The sequence below is a fragment of the Suncus etruscus genome, chromosome 12, assembly GCF_024139225.1.
Source record: "Suncus etruscus isolate mSunEtr1 chromosome 12, mSunEtr1.pri.cur, whole genome shotgun sequence".
Taxonomy (NCBI): domain Eukaryota; kingdom Metazoa; phylum Chordata; class Mammalia; order Eulipotyphla; family Soricidae; genus Suncus; species Suncus etruscus.
This window is the reverse complement of record NC_064859.1, coordinates 52,583,150-52,603,506: the sequence shown is the minus strand read 5'-3', so window position 1 is coordinate 52,603,506 and position 20,357 is coordinate 52,583,150. Positions and strand designations below refer to the sequence as shown.

Genomic DNA, 20,357 nt, shown 5'->3' with positions numbered 1-20,357 from the left:
GAAACTTATCTCCTCACCCACTCAACCCCATAATTCTCAGTGAACCCCTCCCTAGTTTGTAGAGAATGAAGTTTTAGCCTTTAGAACTCTCACAGCCAGTGACGAGAATGATACAGCAAGTGAAAAGTGAGCTCAGACATTCTCGGTACTTAGGGGCTCCTGGTGATAAGTGTTCAGAGTGTGACCTCAGGACACATGTAACAACAGAGCCTCTGCCATCTATGGAGGTTTTTACTGAGCCAGTGAGGTACCCCAGTTCCCCCAGCAGCATTTAAGGGCTCAGTGTATCGCTGGCCTCAGGAAGAGGGAGGGAACAGCGAAAGAGCCAGCACACCCAGTTGCAAGAGGAAGTTGCAACTGTGACCCCTCACCCCCTGTGGTGCCCATCTCTAGTCTCAGGACCCTGCTGCAGTTGAAGTGGCAGCGTGCCCTCTGCGACCCAGGCGAAGCTGTGGGGCTGCTGGCAGCCCAGAGCATCGGGGAGCCCTCCACACAGATGACGCTCAACACCTTCCACTTTGCAGGCAGAGGAGAGATGAATGTCACCCTGGGCATTCCAAGGTATGTCTGAGATGGCCAGGGTGCCATGAGAGAGAGAGTCTGAGCTCCGCTCCGCTTTGTGCATATACATGTGTGTGAAACTGCGTGGCTCAGTGCTATTCTCTCAGCTATGCCCGTGGTCCATGTGTCTGTCTGCCTGCCTCTCTGTGGGTGTTGTTCTCTCACTGCCCTTATTCCATGCCAGGCTGCGGGAGATTCTCATGGTGGCCAGCGCAAACATCAAGACCCCCATGATGAGTGTGCCAGTGTTCAACACCAAGAAGGCACTGAGGAGAGTAAAGAGCCTGAAGAAGCAGCTCACCAGGGTGTGCTTGGGAGAGGTAATTGTCTCCGCAGGGCTGCTCAGGAGTCAAGGCCATTCCCAAGTTGTCATCTGTGAGAAACAGGCATTGCTCTCAGAATCCTAGGCTCCGACCCCAAATCCTTGAGGGAGCAGTTTCTCTGCCAAGTGCTAACAAGGGATATGCCAGGAAGTCTGCATTTAGATGATAGTGTTCTCCTCTTTACTCTTCCTGCATGACCTCAGCTCTCTTGCTCTCACTCACTTCTCCTGTATTGGCTCACCTTCCCTAGGGGGTTAGCTCATCTCTCCTGGTTCCTACTGCCCTTAGCCTCTAGCCATTTCTGGGGTGATCTGCTGAGTAGACCCATGTCCTCTCACCCCTACCAGCAGAAGTATACTTTGGGGTTTGGCCTGTGATCCTTGTTCTGGCGTGTCTGGAGCCCCGGGCCCCTGATCAATTAGTGTGTCTGTTCATCCTGATCAAGGTGTTGCAGAAGATTGATGTCCAGGAGTCCTTCTCTGTCGGGGAGAGGCAGAGCAAGTTGCGAGTGTACCAGCTGCGGTTTGAATTCCTGCCTCACGCGTATTACCACCAGGAGAAGTGCCTGAGACCTGAGGACATCTTGCACTTCATGGAAACCAGGTCAGAACTCGACGTTTGCTGTCTGCCTTTGCCACGAGCTGGAGCCTTCTCATAAGGCCTTTGAGTTCCAAAGCTTGATCCAGGAGCCTTCCCCAGCCCTGGCATTTTCCACATCCACTCCCAAAAAACTGTTCTGTTCTCGCCCATGAGTCTTGTCCTCTACGGTGTGGAGGTTGAGGCCTGGTGTGGGAATGGGGCCCGGCTCAGCCTGTGTGACAGCCCTGCAGTGGGAGGATCTGACTGGGTGAGATTCTGGGCTGCCTGATATCGCTCCCGGGACATTCTCTCCCAGGGAAGGAGCATTTGGCATGTGGCTCTTGAGTCTCATTTTTCTCACTAGTTACCTCCAGATTCTTAGAATTTCTAGTTTTGTTTGGGGCTGTTGGGGGGCACAGACCTTTTTTTCTCAAGTGATTTGGACTCTTGGCAAGCCCAGTCTAGGCTGAGTGCAGGGGCAAAGGGGACTTTGGGGCTGGGCCAGGGAAGGGGCCAGGGGTACAGGGACCTGAGCAGCAGGCTGGGGAGACCTGTGAAGGCAGGAAAGGGACCCTGGTGCCAGGTCTCTCATGATAAAGAGAGAAGTTCCCACCTCACTCTTCTGTTGGTTTTTGGTTTTTCCTGCCGTTGGTTGTGCTGCAGCTTTTATAAATAATTTGTTGTTTCTTTGGATTTTGGGGCCACAACCAGCAGTGACTTGGTCTGTGCATCTTTTTGGGGGTGTCCTCCAGTACTCGGGGAGACTGAGGCAGTTATGCCTGAAATCACCAACCAGGCCAGTGGTTCTACTTGAGGGCTCAGGAAGTAGTGATGCTTGTTCCAGTAGTGACAGGAACTTTCAGGACTAGACCTGGTGATACATGGGAGTAGATATGGTGCAGGGATGAATCAGGATGTGCAGTATGTCCTTCCCCGTACCCTGATTCTTAAACTCTCTCCCTAGAATCCCTATATCTTGTTCTTCGTTTTAGGTCCACATACCTACCAGTGCTCAGGTCTTTGTCCTAGTGCTATGCTCAAGGATCATTCCGAGTAGGCAGTTCTCAGGGCATTCACCAGTGCTAGGGATGAAGGCCTGGGTCAGCTTTGTCCAAGCATCTTACAAAAATTTTTTTAAATTAAATGTCTCATGGGGACCGAGCTACAGCACAGCGGGTAGAGCATTTGCTTGCATGCAGCCAACACAGGTTGGATCCCTGGCATCTCATATGGTCCCTTGAACCTGCCAGGAGTGATTCCTGAGCACAGATCCAGATATGGCCCAAAAACCAAAAAAGAAAAAGAAAGAAAGAAATGTCTGAGATGGAAAGGATTATGGTGAAGAGACTGATAGATGCCCCCTGCTCCAGGCCAGCTCTCAGCTTCCACTGCATTGTTTTGTGGGGAGAGACAAAGGCTATGCCACACAGATTTTACCTGGCAGCCCTGAGCTGCCCAGAGACCCAACTGTGATCAGCCTGCAGCTTGCCAGTTAACGACACTTCCTGTATCCCCACTTGGGCTGTTCTGAGAAAGGGGAGCTCAAATGGCCAGTACAGGCGAGATTGGTCAGTTCCACATATCTCTTTGCCTAGGACTTTGGTGCTTTATCCTGGACCACAGTTTTTCCTCACTTGTGTGGCCATCGGTTGAAAGTGCATCCCACCCAGGCAGTCCTGCTGATAGGCAGCCCTGGCTTCTCCCCAGTGTGAAGCACTTTGCCAGTTTAGCTGGATGTTCTGCTGCTGCTCTGGGAAATGGGTGAACAAGGCCTGTGTGGCAGCTTTTGCTGGAGTTACTGTGGCAGAGTGAGCCAGATCTGGGAGAAGCAGATGGTGACTGGATGTAGTCTGGGCCACTTTTTGTCAGGCTGGGGCAGACTGGCCCCAGGCTTCTTCCAGACTTTAGGCAGTGAAATGGGGCTTTTAGATGAGTGACCATCCCTGCGGAAGCTTTTCTCTCTCCTCCCTGCATCTTTCTTCTCCCTTCCTCCTCTTTCATCCCATCAGCCTGTGTGTGTGTGTGTGGGGGGGGATGGGATGGAGGAGGATGGGGGACAGAGATCAGAGGGCAAGTGGAGACATCAGCAGAGGAAGGGGCTCTCAGGCTCTGCTACAAGCGGTTTTGTGCCTTGTCTTGAAGGCAGTTGCAAGGAGCACAAAGATCAGAGTGGGGTGTGGGTTCTGGCCCAGTCATCAAGCCTGAGCTGGCTGTCTCCGCTGTCCGCACTTCTGTGAGCCGAACAAGAAAACAGCAGGTGGTAGGCTGTTGCCAGCACTTTCGGAAACCTCTAGGTGTCATGTTCTATTTGTAATTATTTATATGGAATGGAGATGATACTGCTGTCTACCCTTTCTGGGCCTCGTAGTTGCTGTAAATAACAAAACCATCTAGAACAGTCAGTTGTGTGTGTACCCCACCCCCCACCTTCCATTTCTGCAGGCTCAGAGAAGGAGAAACTCATTTGCAGCCTCTGAGCTTGATCTTGTGTGTTGCTTGCTGGTCAGAGTTCATCCAACTTTTGGTCCTCCCACAGAGGCATCAAGAGAGCAGGCTTTTGTCTCTTGCAGCCTTAATTACTTCAGAGGTATCTGTTTAATAGAGAGTCAAAGAAACCTGCTGCCTGCTTGTTCTTTTTTTTTTTTTTTTTTGATGCTGAGGGAGGACAATGTTGGCCAACCCAGCAGTGCTGACAGATCTCTCCCAGCGGGTGAAGGTACCTGTATGTGGTACGAGGGATGGAACTCAGGTTGGTTGCATGCAAGGTACAGTCCTGCCCACTGTGCTATTATTAATCTAGTCCCTCAATATTTTTTAACTATTTTTCCCTCCCTCCTTTTTTAACTATTTTATTGATTGAGGTTCTATGCTTTATTTCCTCTTCTGTTAATGATGGTTTCCTGTACACATAATTCCAACACCACTTCCATCACCAGAGTACCCAAGTCCTTCTCCTCCTCCGACCCAATTACCTCACACTCAGATCCAGTACTGCTGCCACCAGCTACTCAGCTGAGTAGCTCAGCTCTCAGTAGTAGCTCTTTGGCTTTTTGTTTTTGTTTTTGTTTTGGGGCCACATCCGGTGACACTCAGGGGTTACTCCTGGCTATGCGCTCAGAAGTTGCTCCTGGCTTGGGGGACCATATGGGACGCCGGGGGATCGAACCGTGGTCCGTCCAAGGCTAGTGCAGGCAAGGCAGGCACCTTACCTCTAGCGCCACTGTCCGGACCCGCTTTTGGCTTTTTGATGTTCCTTTGCATTGTACCTTGGAGCCCCACCTTCATTTTGACTGATTTCACTCAGATGATACCCTCTAGTTCCACCCATGTCATAGCAAGTCTCATAAATATGTACTTTCTTAGAGCTGCATAGTACTCCACTGTGTACATAGATTACTACTTGATCTTCTTGATCTATTCATCTGTAGCTGGCATTTGGGTTGTTTCCATATGTTGGCTATTGTACTGAGTGTGACTGTGAACATAGTTGTGCATAGAAATCGTTTAGAATTTGGGAACAAATGCCATGAAGTGGTATTATAGACAATGTCTTTCTAAAGTCAAGTCAATCTTGGCTCTGTCCCTGTGCCCAGAAGTGGCCTCCACTCCACTCTGAACTCACAGAAAGGGCCCGTGGAGATGTTCCATGGATGGACAGACTATGCAGCTATCTTCTCTTTTCAGATTCTTTAAAATTTTGATGGAATCCATCCGAAAGAAGAATAACAAAGCCTCGGCTTTCAGGAACGTCAACACACGGAGAGCCACCCAGAGGGACCTAGACGGTGATGGGGACGGGGAACGGAATGGGGTGAGTTGGTCCCTCCCTGCATATTCCCCCAGGACCTGTGTGGGATTGGCCCTAGGCCTGGGGAGCAGTGTTGGCCTGTGGCTTGCTGCACCTCCTTCCTGACAGCATTTTCTGCTGTTTCACGAGAACCTGGCAGCTGTGGGATGATGCTAGACAGCATGACCTGGCTCTGTAGGGGGTTTCAGCCCCAGATGAGCACCAAGTGCACTCTGGACTTTGACCTCTGGCTCCATCTCATCTCTCCCTTGACATCCTCAGGTCCAGGGACCAGCAGTCAGGCATGTTTCGAAGAACAGTATATTTGGCTGCAGAGAGCAGGGTGGATGGATGGAGGGAGAGAAGTGGTATATAGATGGGAATGCTGATGATGGGTGGAGACAGGTTCTGGTTCTGGTAGCTTGGAAGACTCCCCAGCACTGACTGCTGGAGCTAATCTGTTTCCTCCTGTCCCCTAAACCACAGGCACAACAGGAAGAAGGGGAGGAGGAGGAGGGGCATGTTGTGAATGCTGAAGCCGAAGAGGGCGACGCTGATGCCTCAGATGCCAAACGCAAGGAAAAGCAAGAGGAGGAGGTAAAGGGTGTCTGGTGCCTGGGCTACCCGCACAGTACTGGGAACAGAGGCTGTTTCAGGCAGAGACTACAGGTGCACAGGCCAGGGCCGCCTGAGTTAAGTTTTGAGGTTCCAGTGGCCTTGGACAAGAAGATGAAACCAGGCCATAGGGGTGACTCCTGAGACTCCATGCACACTTGTGCTGCAGAGCTGTGCACTCTCCCTAGCCCTGCCATCTGCAGGTGGACTCCCCTCTGCTGCTGCCACTGCTGTCTAGACTAGGCCAGTAAAGAGGCACTGAGAGGGTGACAGATACGAGGGGCCTATGGGAGGCATCCCAGAGCAGGAGCAGGTGGCCCCAGGTAGACCGTGCAGGCACCTACAGTGTTAGGGTGCCTGTTTCACAGGTTAAGTCCAGGTCGAGACTGACGCCGCTGCCTTTGCTTCATCCCCTGCCAGGTGGATTACGAGAGTGAAGAGGAGGAAGAGAAAGGGGAGGAGGAGGAGGAGGCACCGGAGGACGGGCCCATGCACACAGACAGCACTCACAGAACCCCCGAGCAAGAGAATGACACAGGCTTAGGCGCCGAGGAGGATGCGCTGCTGCAGGCTCCCCCTACTCGGCCTCGGAAAACTGCCTACCATGAAGCCCCAGCTGTGGAGAGCCGGGTTCAGGCTGTGCTCGAGTGTCACCCCTTCATCCAGGGCTACCAGTTCGACACGGAGCAGAACCTGTGGTGTGAGGTCAGTGGACCTGGGGCTGCTTTGAGTCCTGTTCTCTGTATCCTGCCTTCTCTGAGCGAGCTCTGGTTCAGGAGAGCTTCTCCTTCTCACTCCCATGATTGATCCTGCTGTACTGGGGGCCCTCGGGGCCCTACTGATGGAGCCTGGAACCAGGAATTGGTGGGTCAGCTAGGTTTCTCTCTGCTCATATCTTCTTGCAGGTGACATTAAAGCTCCCTCTGATGAAGATTAACTTTGATATGAGCTCCCTGGTCATGACTGTGGCCCAGAGCGCTGTTGTCTACGCAACTAAGGGCATCACGAGATGTCTCCTGAATGAGACGACCAATAGCAAGAATGAGAAGGAGCTTGTCTTAAACACGGAAGGGATCAACCTCCCAGAGCTGTTCAAGTATGCTGAGGTACTTGCTCGTCTCTTGGTTTTGCTCTCACCAGCAGAGAGCATCTCGGGCCCAGGTCTCCAGACACTTCCTGCCAGCTGCTCCTTCTCCCACTTCAGTTCTGTGCTCCTGGCCCACTTTATGGGGACCCACATAAGACTCCAAGGGAGTCTTGACATGGACCCCGAGTTAAAGCTTCAAGCAGTATATAAGGAGCTTATAGGCTTTAACAACTCAAGCAGTTTATTGGTTGATACAATAATGCAAGCCTTTCATCCACTTTAATAGAAATCACATTAAAAATCACATCAAAAGTTAGATGTCCCAACTTATTGCTCACTTAGCTATGTCAGCTGCTCCTTTTCCGGTGGAGCATTTGGACCCACCTAGTTCCTCTATTCCAACTGAACAGGGAGGGTGCTGCTCTTTCAGGGTACATTTTTCGGTTTTATCTTTGGACTAACACACTGCCTATGGGGAAGTTATAGAGTAGAAAAATATTTTACAGTGGCTTTACTGGGGACTTAGGACCACATTGGTCCTAGGCCCAAGGAACTTTGGTTCTCACAATAATTCAAAAACTGTTGAAGTTTCTCAAACCCAGAGTTTCTCAAGTTAATTTGAGTGAAATTGTTTTCCCCTTGAAATTAAAGCTTTTGCAGAGTAGCATTGTGATAATAGCTGGTTGAGCTGTTGGCCTGGAAGCTACTAACTACCAGGTAAAGGAAGGCAAGAAACAGATGTGACTCAGATCTAGGGAGCAGTGTTGGCCAGGCCAAGACCTGTTCTATCTGCATCATCTCCTTATCTTGAACCACCTCTTGACTACTTTGTTAGAGGGGCAGAGCCCACCCCACACACACCCCTTCTCCCCCAGGTGTTGGATCTGCGCCGCCTCTACTCCAATGATATCCATGCCATGGCCAACACCTACGGCATTGAGGCTGCGCTGCGGGTGATTGAGAAGGAGATCCGAGACGTGTTCGCTGTGTATGGTGAGAGGGTCCTGCCCTGGGGTGCCGCAGCTGTGCTCAGTGGGCCTGAGGAGCCTACTGGAAGCCCTGAGGGATCACAGCAAGAGGCAGACTTGCACTCGGTGCTGGTCAGGGCATCCTGTCCCTGAGACTCCCTTGCTGATCCCCTGAACACAGAGAAAGCCCTGGTCTGATGTGGCCGAGCTGCTTTAGTCTCAATTGAAAGCCAGGTTCTCTGCTCTCAGGCCTGCCGCCCTCCAGCCTTTCTTGTGTTCCCAGGTTATGAGGCAGGTGGCAGACCGAGATTATGGGTGGGACTGACTGGGTAGCCCAGCACTGTCTTGTGTCCATGGCTGCTGTCCACCACAGCCCCTGCTTATTGCTCGCTCTGTCCTGTGGGCAGGCATTGCGGTGGATCCCCGCCATCTGTCCCTGGTCGCTGACTACATGTGCTTCGAGGGTGTTTACAAGCCACTGAATCGCTTTGGGATCCAGTCCAACTCTTCCCCGCTGCAGCAGATGACGTTTGAAACCAGCTTTCAGTTTCTGAAGCAGGCCACCATGATGGGTCAGTGCTGAGCAGGGCCCTGACTGCAGATCTGCCATGGGAGCACAGGACTGAGTTTAGAGATTGGGCATTGGGGTTGGGGGGACTGACCGGGGAGGAAGGGCTCTTTCCTTTCCATGGTAAGCAAACAGCTGCAGCCCCCCCTACTCAAGGCTACCCCTCGGCCCCCAGATGCCCTCTCACCCCACCCCACTGTTCTCTCATCTAACATGGGTCCCCATGTCTCCCAGGAGCCCACGATGAGCTGCGGTCCCCCTCAGCCTGCCTCGTGGTTGGAAAAGTCGTCAAGGGAGGAACAGGCCTGTTTGAACTCAAGCAACCACTGAGGTAGCCAGAAGGGTACTGGGGAGCACCCTCAGGACAGCCCGGAGGCTAGAGCCAGAGCTTGGCAAGCTCCTCCCCAGGGCTGGCAACAGGACTGTGCCTCCTCCCACTCGGGCCGAAAAGCAGCCACCACCCAGTCTCTAGGAGCTAGCTGCCTTGGCCAGGCCTCCACCGTAAAGGCCTAGCAAGCCCCAGCTCTTCTATAGACAGACAAGGGCGATGACATGACAGGACCCCAGCACTGCTCTTCACAGCCCCTGTGGACAGACTGCCCCATGGTGTCCACCTGCACAGCCTTCTCACGCAGCCTCCGTTTCCTGCTGACCTGTGCTGCTTCTTGAGACAAGATCAATCCTGTGGCCAGGCTGCTGGCTACCCACCAACCCCAGCCAGAAACTTGAACAAGGTGCCCAGGTGTCTTCTGTCTTTTCTCTACAGACCATGCTCTGCTGGGAGGTCTTAACCTCTTGACCTGGTACCAGTATAGGGTGCCGTGGCAGAACAGGAGTGTGAGAACCTGGACAAAGACTTTACAAATCTAGAGACTGCTTCTATTTTTTGTCTTAATGTTATATTCTTACTTGGCTGAGTAATAAACATCATCAGAACTAGCTATTGGGAAGGAAAAACAATACCTTGGGGTTTTCTATTTTTTCCCTTGGTTTGTGGTTTCTGCAGTTGTAAATTCTGGTTCCTGCCTGTGGCTGATGTGTCTCAGCAGAGTCGAATCTGTGTTCCTCTTCCTTGTCTGCGCCTCTGCCCATGATAGGAGTGGAAGCCAGGGAGGTATTGGGGGGAGGCCAGAGCAATAGCATAGCGATAGGGCATTTGCCTTGCATGCGGTCGAACCCGATTCGGTCCTCAGCATTCAATATGGTCCCCTAAGCCTGCCAGGAGCACAGAGCTAGAAATCTGGCTGGGTGTGGCTCAAACCACCCACCCACCCTCTCCCCCCAAAAAAAGGAAAAGTGGCCTGAAGGTGCTGTGCCTGAGGCCTTGCCATTCAGGGCTCCTCTTTGCATACTGTGCTAATAGCTGAGACTTGTAAACAAAAGTACAGGCAGATGTTTTGCTCTTTTTATATGTGTTTTGTGCCCTACCTGGTGATGCTCAATGCTTAATTGTAGCTCTGCACTCAGAGGTCACTCCTGGCAGGGCTAGGAACAGAACTTGGGTCAGCCACATACAAGTACCTCTGTACTGTCTATAACAGCTTCTGAAGAGTGCAGGGAGGAGTCACCACAGGGCTCTGCCCCATGGATTAATGCCAGGATGGTAGAGGGGACTTCAGAGACAAACACAAGAGTGGTGGCCCACTGCACACACCGGCATTGAAGTGAGGGGGAAAAAAGCTGGTGCATGGGGCAAGCACCAACCAGCTCAGGTTGGGAACTGGGGACAGGCCTTGCCCCTAGGCCACACATTTCTGGACATCTGTGACCTGTTCCCTGGAATACACGTGACTAGTGAGCAGCATTCCAGAGCCAGTGATCCAGAAATCTACACTCTTCTCTTACTGGATTCTCTGCTCGCTTTATGGTTCAGAAACTCCCAGGGGTGTCTGCCAAGGCCATTTCACATGGTGTCATCTGTCACTTGGGGGCCACGCTTGGCGCTCGTTGTTCAGGGGACCCTGCAGTGTCGGGAATCAGCACCAAGTCTCTTATATGTAACACTTCCAGCCCTTACCCTGGCATGTTGTTTTTAATAGCCTTAGTATTATAAATGGTCTTTCTCTGAGGTCATGGTGGTTTTTAGAAACAGCCACATCAAGATCCGAACTCATTTAACTGAAGAGGATGCAGCAAACCCAGCAGCATTTTTTAATCATAATGGAATGGAGAGTGATTGTTGGGGCTCACAGATATCAAGGAAGCTGAGGGCTTATGTGGCCCTGAAGTCCCCCAGCAGACTCATTTGTCCTCCCATCTTGGCCCCCTATGTGTTCCATAGGCTTCCTCGCTTCAAATATTTCCTCAGGGCCTGAGAGAACAGCAGGGAGGGCTCTGCCTTATGACCAACCCAGATTCAACCTCTGGCATCCAATATGTTGCCCCAAGCACAACTAAGAGTGATCCCTGACCACAAGCCAGGAATAAGCCCTGCACTGCTAAGTATGTTATTTTTTTCCCCAAAATCTAAAAGCAGTTCATTGTTTTTAATATTTAAGGGGGGAGGTACACTCGATGATGCTCAGGTCTTACTCCTGGGACCATATGGGATGCCAGGGATTCAACTCGGGGTGTTTGTGTGCAAGGCAAACCTTACCCACTGCACTATGGCTCTGGCCCTAAGTTTCAGTTCATTATTATTTATTTTTTTATGGCTCATTAAAAGCATTCCAGACAATTTTCACAGGTTTCCCTGTAGGTGTCTATGTCATTTTCTTTCTGAACCAAAATATTGGAATACATACCTGGTTCCATTTCCAGTGGAGCTTGTCCTTTCTCTGCACCCAACCCCAAATGCATGCGGATCTGTAGAGTTGGTCTTGTAGCTCCACAGATACTCCTGTGTGTCTGTAATTTAGATGAAATGTGGACTGTCATGATGAACATACACCTGGGAAGTTTGGAATTCTGGGTCTGCACCCAGAGAGTTAGGAATTGTTGATGTTTCGATGTGCTTTGCCAGTTGGACATGTTTGAACTGCAGTTGATGTGCGGGCAGGAGAACTGAGAAATATGCTCATAAGAGTCATTTGAATGGTGGAGATGCTGAATGCTGAGCATTCCACCAGCCTCCTGACTCTGGCATGACACTCGCTTTCTTGTCCCACTTCTTCAGTTTCAACTGCCCAGAAAGCTGTGACCGAACATTTTAAAATGTTTGGGTACTTCAGTCAGAGTCCACTTAGAGATTCTCAAGTCTGTTCTGGGGCCACTTAAAACATTTTATTAGAAGATTAATTCCAGAACTTCTCATTTTGTTGGCCTACAGTATGAACTGGGCATTAGAAGGTCCCCAGGAGAGGCCACTGTGGTGGTATTGAGGACCAGTAGCACTGTAGCAACTACCAGGCCGCTGTTCTACATATTCTGTTGTGATGGAAACTTCATGAAGTAGCAATAAGTCAGCACAAGCTTGGTCTTTTTTTGGGGGGTGGGAGGGAGTGCCACATCTGGCAGCTCTCAGGATTTACTCCTGGCTCTGAGCTCAGAAATTACTCCTGGCAAGTTAAGGATCATATGGGATACTGGGGATCAAACCAGGCATGCTGCAGGCAAGACAAATACCCTACTCACTGTATTATCACTCTGGCCTCTCTCTTAGGTCTTTTGTTATTTTTGTTTTTATTTTGGAGGTCACATTTGGCAGTATTCCCAGCTTACACCTGACTGTGTACAGAGGTCACTCCTGGCAGGCTCACGGGACCATATGAGATGCCTGAATAGAACCTGGGTTGTTTGTGTGCAAGGCAAATTCCTTCCCCGCTATAATATCACTCTGTCCCTCCTCACTTAGGTCTATAAGATCTAGCACCTCATATTTTTCCCTGAGTTCCACTTTGTCTCTACTAAGAATTCACATTTGGAAAATGATGACAAAGTATGCCCACTTACCACATAGTTTCCCAGCTTCCCTTGCAGCTAGAAGTATTCACCTGAATTATTCTTTCAATGGTTAAAGGTAGTCACTGTGTAGGGTGAGAGGGGAGTTCTCCAAAGACAACAGGCCAGGTGACAGCTGCAGGCTTTACCTTACTCCATTCCTCCCACTATTTTCCTAACTGGGTGTAGGGCATGTAGCCTTGATTATGCCTCTCACCTTGCGGCCTAGTTATGATTAAGCAAAACTTATGTGACTGCTGGTATGTGACCCAAGCGCATATGTGCAGGATGTGGGGGTGAGTGGGTCCTCTTACCCGGTACTGGCTTTGTTCATTCCTCTCTGTACGAATCATCCTGACCTAAGCACATAGGAGTGGTGGCAGAGGCAGCTATTGGAATAAAGGTGCATTGGATAAATCAATTTCTTGCTTCTTTGGGCTGGTCAACTCTCAGACCTTGATGCCTGACAAGGTTACATATTTGTGAAGTGTCTCCAAGTGACTCATGCCTCCCACATTGACTTTGAGCTGACCTTTGCCTGGATCTGAGAGGCTCTCCTTTCTGCAGGAGGTCACATTCTTGGCACAGGGTGGTACCCCATTGATCCAGCCCAGCATTGGGCCAGAAACGGGCTTCCCCTCAACTCCTCCACTTCCTCTACAGCCAGAGAGTCACCAAGTCTTTCCACTCAGGACCCAATATGCTCTGGGCACATCCATTAGGCAGCCACATGCTCAGATTCCACCACCCACCCCACTTGCCCTATTAAACCTAGACAGGCTGATCTAAAGTTCACCTAAAGTAACTCACCTCAGGGGTTACTCTGGCTCTGTACCTGGGGAATCACTTCTGGTGGGGCTTGGGAGACCATAAAGGATGCTGGAGATTTCCTTAAAGGAACCTGGGCTAGCAGCTTGCAAGGCCAGCGCCTTGCCTGCTGGTATCACTCTAGCCCCTTGCGCACTGATCAGAAGCAGGAAATTCCTGCAGAAGGGGATAATGGGCATCACCCTGCAATTAAACCAAGACAGACTTGAAGCTTGCTGTGGTCTAGTCTGGACATTTGAGCCCAGAGATGGGGGGGACGGACACCTGTGCCAGGCTGTCATTAGCACCAAGCCACACACAATTCTTTCATGAGCTCAGCTAGAGAAGACTGGGGTTCTGGAGCTCAGCTCACTGATGGTGGGAATGAAATGGAAAATGCAAAGAAGTCAACCATGCAAACTGCCCTCTGTTCGCCACCTGTCACTGCACTTTTAAGCCACTTCGAGGAGCGGGGTGGGAAGGTGGGGGGAGGGGAGAGAAGAGATAAAGAGACTGTCCAAATACTGTTTCATCAGCCACATTCTTCCAGGAAAACAAAGCATTTCTTGTCAAAGAAGTGACTCCTCCCAGTGCATATGCCCTGATACCTGTTTTCCTATCCAGCAGCAGTATGGGTTTCTTCTCAGTTCTGGCTATTGATAAAGTTATCTTTTTTGTTTTGGGGCCGCACTCAGGGCTTATTCCTGGCTCTAAGCTCAGAAATCGCTCCTGGCAGGCTCAGGGGACCTTATGGGATGCCTGGATTCGAACCACCGACCTTCTGCATGCAAGACAAATGCCTTACCTCCATGCTATCTCTCCAGCCCCTGATGAAGTTATATTTAAGAAATTCAGAGTGTGTGGGGAACAAGGGAACTCTAGAACCTGTCATCTGAGGGCCAGCAGGAGGATGACAAGGACTCAGGCAGGACTTGGTGCCTGGGGGAAGTTGTGGGCCACAGAGAAAGGCCGGTGGGTGAAACTTAGACCTGGAGAGCCTGATTAAACCGGGAGAGCAAGGCTGCTGTCAAAGAGCTCTTTCTCCAGTCCAACATTGACTTTTAGAAAGCCAGATAGTACAGAGGCTAAGATGTCCCTATACTTTGCATATTGCAAAACTCTGCAAGGAATGTTCAAAGCCAGAGTGGAACCTCCACCCTTCACTCACACCCCCACTGGCCTCTCTGGCCTTGCCAGCAGCTCTTGGTGATGCTCAGAATTGGCAGCCCCCCTACACCCCCCCCCCGCCACCCAGGGGAAAGATCTGACCTCGGGCTTGTAAAAGGGCAGCCCAGTTGCTTTCAAACAGACTTTGTAGGAGGCTGGAGCGGTGGTGCAGCGGTAGGGCGTTTGTCTTGCACATGGCTGTCCTAGGACGGACCCCAGTGTCACATATGGTCCCCCATTCTGAGCACAGAGCCAGGAGTAACCCCCGAGCGTCACCGGGTATAGCCAAAAACCAAAACAACAACAACAAACAAGCAGGGAAGTTGCAAATATTAATTCCCTAGCTAAATACAGGGCCTGGCTGAGTGCACATGAGACCAGCGCACCCCCAAGTATCCATGCTCCCCACTCCTAAGAGAGCTGAACTGGAGAGAGACAGTTCACCTACGAGCCCAGGAAACCAGAAAGAGCAGCACTTGACCCTTAACTCCACCCAGGCCCACCCACACCCTGTCAATTTGCCCCCCTGAAGCTGGAAGGTGAGGTGAGGTAATGTCTCAGCAAAACCACAATGGCGAGATGAAAAGAATATCAGAAATGCTGTTTAATCTGAAGCAGACACAGGCCGCTACCACACCAAGCTGCAATTTTATTCAGAATAAGCAGTTTGTTTTTCTAGGACATTCCAGTAACTCACTAGCCGCCCCTTGCTCAACCCTACCAGGAATGTTAGGGGGATTTTGCTGGGATATTGATGTAGCTGCGGCTCGAATCTTCTGCCACCAAACCAGGGAGGCTGTTGGGGGTGAGGCAGGGCCACTCCATGTCACTGGAAGGGGGCTCCCTCTGTTCCCCTGTCCCCTGAGCAGAGCTCAGCTTTCTGGTGAAAGGTTGTCCCAGAGGTAAGAGCAATATGAGCTTTCACCAAGTCCTGTCACTGGCCCATCCTGTCATCTGTTTTGTTCTTTTGTTTTTTGTTTTTGTTTGTTTTTGTATTTTTGGTTACACCAACATCGCTCAGGAGTTACTCAGAAATCACTCTTGGCTGGTGCTGGAGAGATGGTATGGAGGCAGAGCGTTTGCCTTGCAGGCAGAAGGACGGTGGTTCAAATCCTGGCATTTTATATGGTTCCCTGAGCCTGCCAGGAGCGTTTTCTTAGTGTAGAGCCAGGAGTAATCCCTGAACGCTACCAGGTGTGACCCCCCCCCAAAAAAAAAGAAATAACTCCTGGCATAGGGAACCATATGAGATGCTGAGATTCAAACCACCGTCTATCCAGGATCAGCTGTGTGCAAGGCAAACGCCCTACTGCTGTGCTCTCTCCAGCCCCTCATTTGTTTTCTTGTCCCTGTGTCTCTGACCTTCCTGCCAGGAATTCCCCTGAAGGTAACAGGGACTTAGCATCGCCCTCTTATTTATAGGTGGTGAAACAGAATTCAGGAGGGGCCATAACTAGTCCTGGGCTGCCAGCTGGATTGGGTCCAGAGCTGAGGCACAGGAGAGCCCAGCAGCTGGCAGGAACAGGATCCCCCTTCCCTGGGTTGAGTCTGTCGCCTCTGCAGCAGATCTGGTAACAGGTGTGTCTGTGAAGGGGGTGTCTCGGAGGCCTCAGCATGGACACAGATGGACAACCCACCTTTCCAGTGACACCCCCTCTTTGGAAGGGCTTGGGTGTCCTATTCCTGAGCTTTTGCTGCATCCATCTACAGATCTGTGGACTTGGCAGGGGACAGCAGGTGCTGATCACAGCAGGGCAAAGCTTTTGGGCCACCCCATGGCCCCTGTGCTTCTGTAAGCCAGTAAAAAGGCACAGGGCAGGAGAGCATACGTGCTTGGATTCTCAGCCTTTTTTAGGCCCTGCTTAGCTTTGAGTCTGCACTAGAGTTTGTGCAGCTGGGCTTGGGCTCAAGAAGACGGCAAGGGAAGGAGGTAAAAGCGGAACAGAGGCCAGGAAGATGCTTCCGGACTTGGAAGAGGAGGGAAGCATGAATGGAGCTGGGCCTGTGGCCCAGATGTGTTTCCAAGGCTTCAGGCCTGGCCTCCCCCTCCAGATGGGCAGGCACAAAGAGGGAAAGGCGGCTCCCCCAGAACAGATCTTTGCTTTCTGAGGTGCTGGTTGTAACCTAGAACTTCACAGAAGGCCAGGCAGGTGCTTGACCTCTGGGCCACCCCTCTGCCCAGGCTTTCTTCTTTCTGACTTTTTAAAAGTTTTGGGGCTACACCCAATGATGCTCAGGATTTACTCCTAACTCTGTGTTCAGGAATCACTCCTGGTTGTGCTCAGAGAACCACATGGAATGTTGAGGATAGAACCTAGGTCTGCCTCATCCAACACAAGTGCCCTTCTCACTGTACTATCACTCCTGCTCTTTTTTTTTTTTGTTGGATGGAGGGAGTTTTCTGACTTTAAAGGGAGGCTCTCTCGAAGCATTCTGCCTTCTATAGTGGCAGTTGCCTGGTGGCGCTTCTCCAATGACTTGTCCTCCCTTCCCTGAGACTGCCTTGTTTGTTGCAATGGGGATGAAGAGGAGGACAAGCAACTGCTCTTAAAGCCAACCCCTTGGGGCCTGGAGAGGAAAGCGGGTGCTGGTGGGTGTGAGGGGGCTGCTTTCAGAAAGGAGACAATGGCCTCAGTGTGGGAGGCCTGGCTGGTTTCCCTCTGCACTTCATGGGTTTCCATGGTGCCTGGAAACTAATTTGTCTTAGTGTCAATGTAGACTTTGTGGAGCTTTGCACTTGGCCTTTCTACTCAGGGGTGGGGAGCACCCCTCCAGTCCTGTGCAGGCCTCTGAGCCCTGTGCTGTGGGGAGATTCCCAGGGGAGACCCCCATGCCACCTCAAGCCAGGGAGCTCTGATGCAGGCCTGCACTTTGCACACAATGCTCATGGGGAGAGAAAAGGCCCAGACCAAGCTAGAGTCTTCTCTATGCATTTTCTCCAAAGCTAACCTGATACACAAATGCTCCCTATCACAGAGTCATCTGTAGGATGAGGGGAGGCATTTGACAAGTGAGGGAGCCAGGGGGCACTTAGCAGACCTGTTGGTCAAAGAAGCAGGTTGATGAGTGAAAGACGTTAACCTCGTTAACCTTTAATGCTGCTCAGAAGCAGATTGATGAGAGAAAGAAGTTAGCCTAGTTAACTTTTAATACCAGACCGTGGGTGGTGTTACCTCCTGAATCCACATACCGTACCTGGCCGTGAAGTGGGTTCCAGGAAGCCCTGTTGGAGGGCTGTCATCCATTTCAGAACTCTTCAAGCAGGTTTGGAACAATGTTCAGGGAATTGTGGGCTGTGCTGAGGCCCTGACAGGTCTGGGGCCATCTGGATCTGGGCCTAATGGATAGGGTAGATGGGAAGGTTTTAAGCAGGGAGTGGAAATTACTATTTAATTAAAACACCCTAAGGCTCAAGTTTGCTGAAACACTCCCAGGAGTAAGAAGACCCACAATGGCTGTGAAATGACTATTGTGAATAGCCATTGTTTCTCCTATTTTTTCCCTGTAAAATGTCAGCCAGATGTGTACCTGGTGGGCTGCCAGGCTGCTGAGCACTGGTGGAGTGTGGTGTGGAGGGCCAGAAAGGAGGACAGAAAAAAAGACCATAACAGATGGAACCTGGAGGTCAGGGAGAGTGGTGGGAGCGCATAGGGCCTTTTAGAGGCCCATTTTATAGATGAAGGAACCAAGGCCCACTGTGGGAACATCTCACAGCACCTCCCTTCCCAACAGATGTGATATCTCTTGGAGGCCAGGCTAATAGGTAACACAAAAATATAGAATCTCTAGACTCCAGAAGTGCCATAGGTCCCACTTCACTGCTGCTTGACCTGGACAGAGCTGTCAAACATGTTACTTTCGGTGCTCACACATATGCTGGCCGGGGTTAGACTCCTGTTTACAGTGCTCACACATCTTTCTACAGCCCTGGCTGGGGCTCACCTTTCTTGGTTGAGGAGCTCAGGCAGCTGAGTCCTTGAGCATAGCTGAGCAGTCAGTCAGAACTGTTCCACTTGAGCTGACGCTCATCTGGGTGAGCATACATTGAGAGGAAATTGCACATATATGCAGAAGGCCACTAGGCCATGGTCTTAAGATGTGCGTTATCAACCATTCCAGCTATGCTTGGATTTTATTTTTGTGAGGAAAAAAGAAAAACAACTGTATTATGAAAAACTTTGTAAACCATGATATTTAAATAAAGTAATTAAAAGTAAGAAAATAGACACAAGACACATCGTTGAGTAAAATCAACAAACTTTTTGTAATAACCAAAGGTGAAAGCAAGATTAAACCAAATATAAGCCAAGATTTCTTTCACTTTCTTCCTCCATTTTTTACTTAGACACTGTGATTTACAATAATGTTTAGAACAGAGCTTCAGGTATACAATATTTCAACACCACACCCACCACCAAAGTGTTAGCATCCATCTACGTCACAAGGATGCTGTTCACCCCTCAACCATCCCCCTTAATATTGAAGGTTAATTTTCTAGATATGTTACTATCAAATATTTATTAACTTGTTTATGTTTCTTTATAGTCTACAAATTATAAAAATCATCTTGTATGTGTCCCTCTCCTCTGATTGACTCCACTTAGCCAGATCTACCCATATTATAGGATCTCATCTTTCTTATTCAGTTTTCCATTGTATATATTTACCACAGTTTATCTACTCATTTGTTCTTGGGAACTTGGGTTGTTTACAGATCTTGGCTATTGTGAATAGGTTGCAATGGACACAGGGATGTACAGGACACAGGTATTTTCAAAATAGTGTTTTTTGGCCCTTGGGAAAGATGGCAAAAAAGTGGAATTGCTGGGTCAAATGGGAGTTCAAATCTTAATTTTTGGAGAAGTCTCTATACTGTTTTCCACCTAATAACATTTCCACCAGCAATGGATGATGGTTCTTTTTCCACCCACATTTATGCTAGCACTGGTGGTTTCTGTTCTTTTTGATGCTCAGGGGTTACTCGTGGCTAAGTTCTCAAAAATCACTCCTGGCACGGGGGACCATATGGGACACCAGGGATCAAACCCAGGTCCATCCTAGGTCGGGCGTGTACAAGGCAAATGCCTTCCCACTATGCTATCACTCCAGCCCCTGTAACATTTGAAATTTTTATGTGAGCACAGATGTGTCCTCTTAATTTATGAGATAAGAAAGTACTTATGGCAGTTCTTTCAAACTGCTTACATGCAAAGAAATGTTCCTCATAAAAATCATTGAAAGTGGCCAGAGAGATAGTATAGGAGTTATGGCACTGTCCTTGTGGCCAGCCATGGTACAGTCCTTGAACTTCTCATTCTTTATGATAGCCAAGCATTACATGGGTTATTATTGACAGTGTTTTTTCTTCCCTTTAATATTTTTTGTTTTTGGTCCACACCTGGCAGTGCTCAGGGGTTACTCCTGCCTCGGTGTTCATGAGATCATATGGGATGCTGGAGACTGAACTCTGTGGGCCACATGCAAGGCAAGAGTCAACCCGCTGTACTATTACTTTGACACCAACAATATATTTTTTTAGACCAGTTAATTGGTTCATTTTAAATAAATAGATTTTATTCCACCCCTCGCCCAGGTGTATCTGTTACACCCTGAAGATTTGGGCCTCCAAAATTCTTCTCTAATAACCTCCCTCTATGGCATGACAGTAGTTAGGAGATGGTACAGTAGTTAGGAGATGCTTCATAGAATGGGGTTCTGAGGAAGAGGATGACTGTCTCACCACAGGGACCTCAAGAATGCTATCTCTCTGGAGACAAATGCTTTCCTGTTCAGCCTGGAACCCTCTGAAGGAATTCGTGTTACTTTAAGAGGCGATCCAAGGGATGAATAGGTGAGACAGGGATGGATGTGAGGAATGGAGGGAATCAGAGCAGAGACCCCAACAATATGTTACCACCAGAGCACCAGGACCCAGGAGGCTGTGCCATGGGATGCACATGTCTGCGAGTGGACACTCATGGCAGCCAGAAGCTCTAGGGCAGGGCAGAACAGAGAC

General features: G+C 50.0%; 1 protein-coding gene across 1 annotated transcript in view; it reads left to right on the top strand.

Annotated features, from left to right (window-relative positions):
- The window catches only part of POLR1A (RNA polymerase I subunit A), a 57,947-nt gene extending 48,703 nt beyond the window's left edge, over positions 1 to 9,244 (top strand). Inside the window, exons 25-34 of the mRNA XM_049784903.1 lie at positions 394 to 561; positions 746 to 881; positions 1,330 to 1,487; positions 5,148 to 5,274; positions 5,737 to 5,847; positions 6,286 to 6,570; positions 6,771 to 6,971; positions 7,828 to 7,945; positions 8,328 to 8,492; positions 8,723 to 9,244. Of these exons, the coding sequence (XP_049640860.1) occupies positions 394 to 561; positions 746 to 881; positions 1,330 to 1,487; positions 5,148 to 5,274; positions 5,737 to 5,847; positions 6,286 to 6,570; positions 6,771 to 6,971; positions 7,828 to 7,945; positions 8,328 to 8,492; positions 8,723 to 8,823 (1,570 nt within the window). The 3' untranslated portion in view covers positions 8,824 to 9,244. The remainder of the gene's footprint in view (positions 1 to 393; positions 562 to 745; positions 882 to 1,329; positions 1,488 to 5,147; positions 5,275 to 5,736; positions 5,848 to 6,285; positions 6,571 to 6,770; positions 6,972 to 7,827; positions 7,946 to 8,327; positions 8,493 to 8,722) is intronic.
- Positions 9,245 to 20,357: the final 11,113 nt, after the last annotated feature.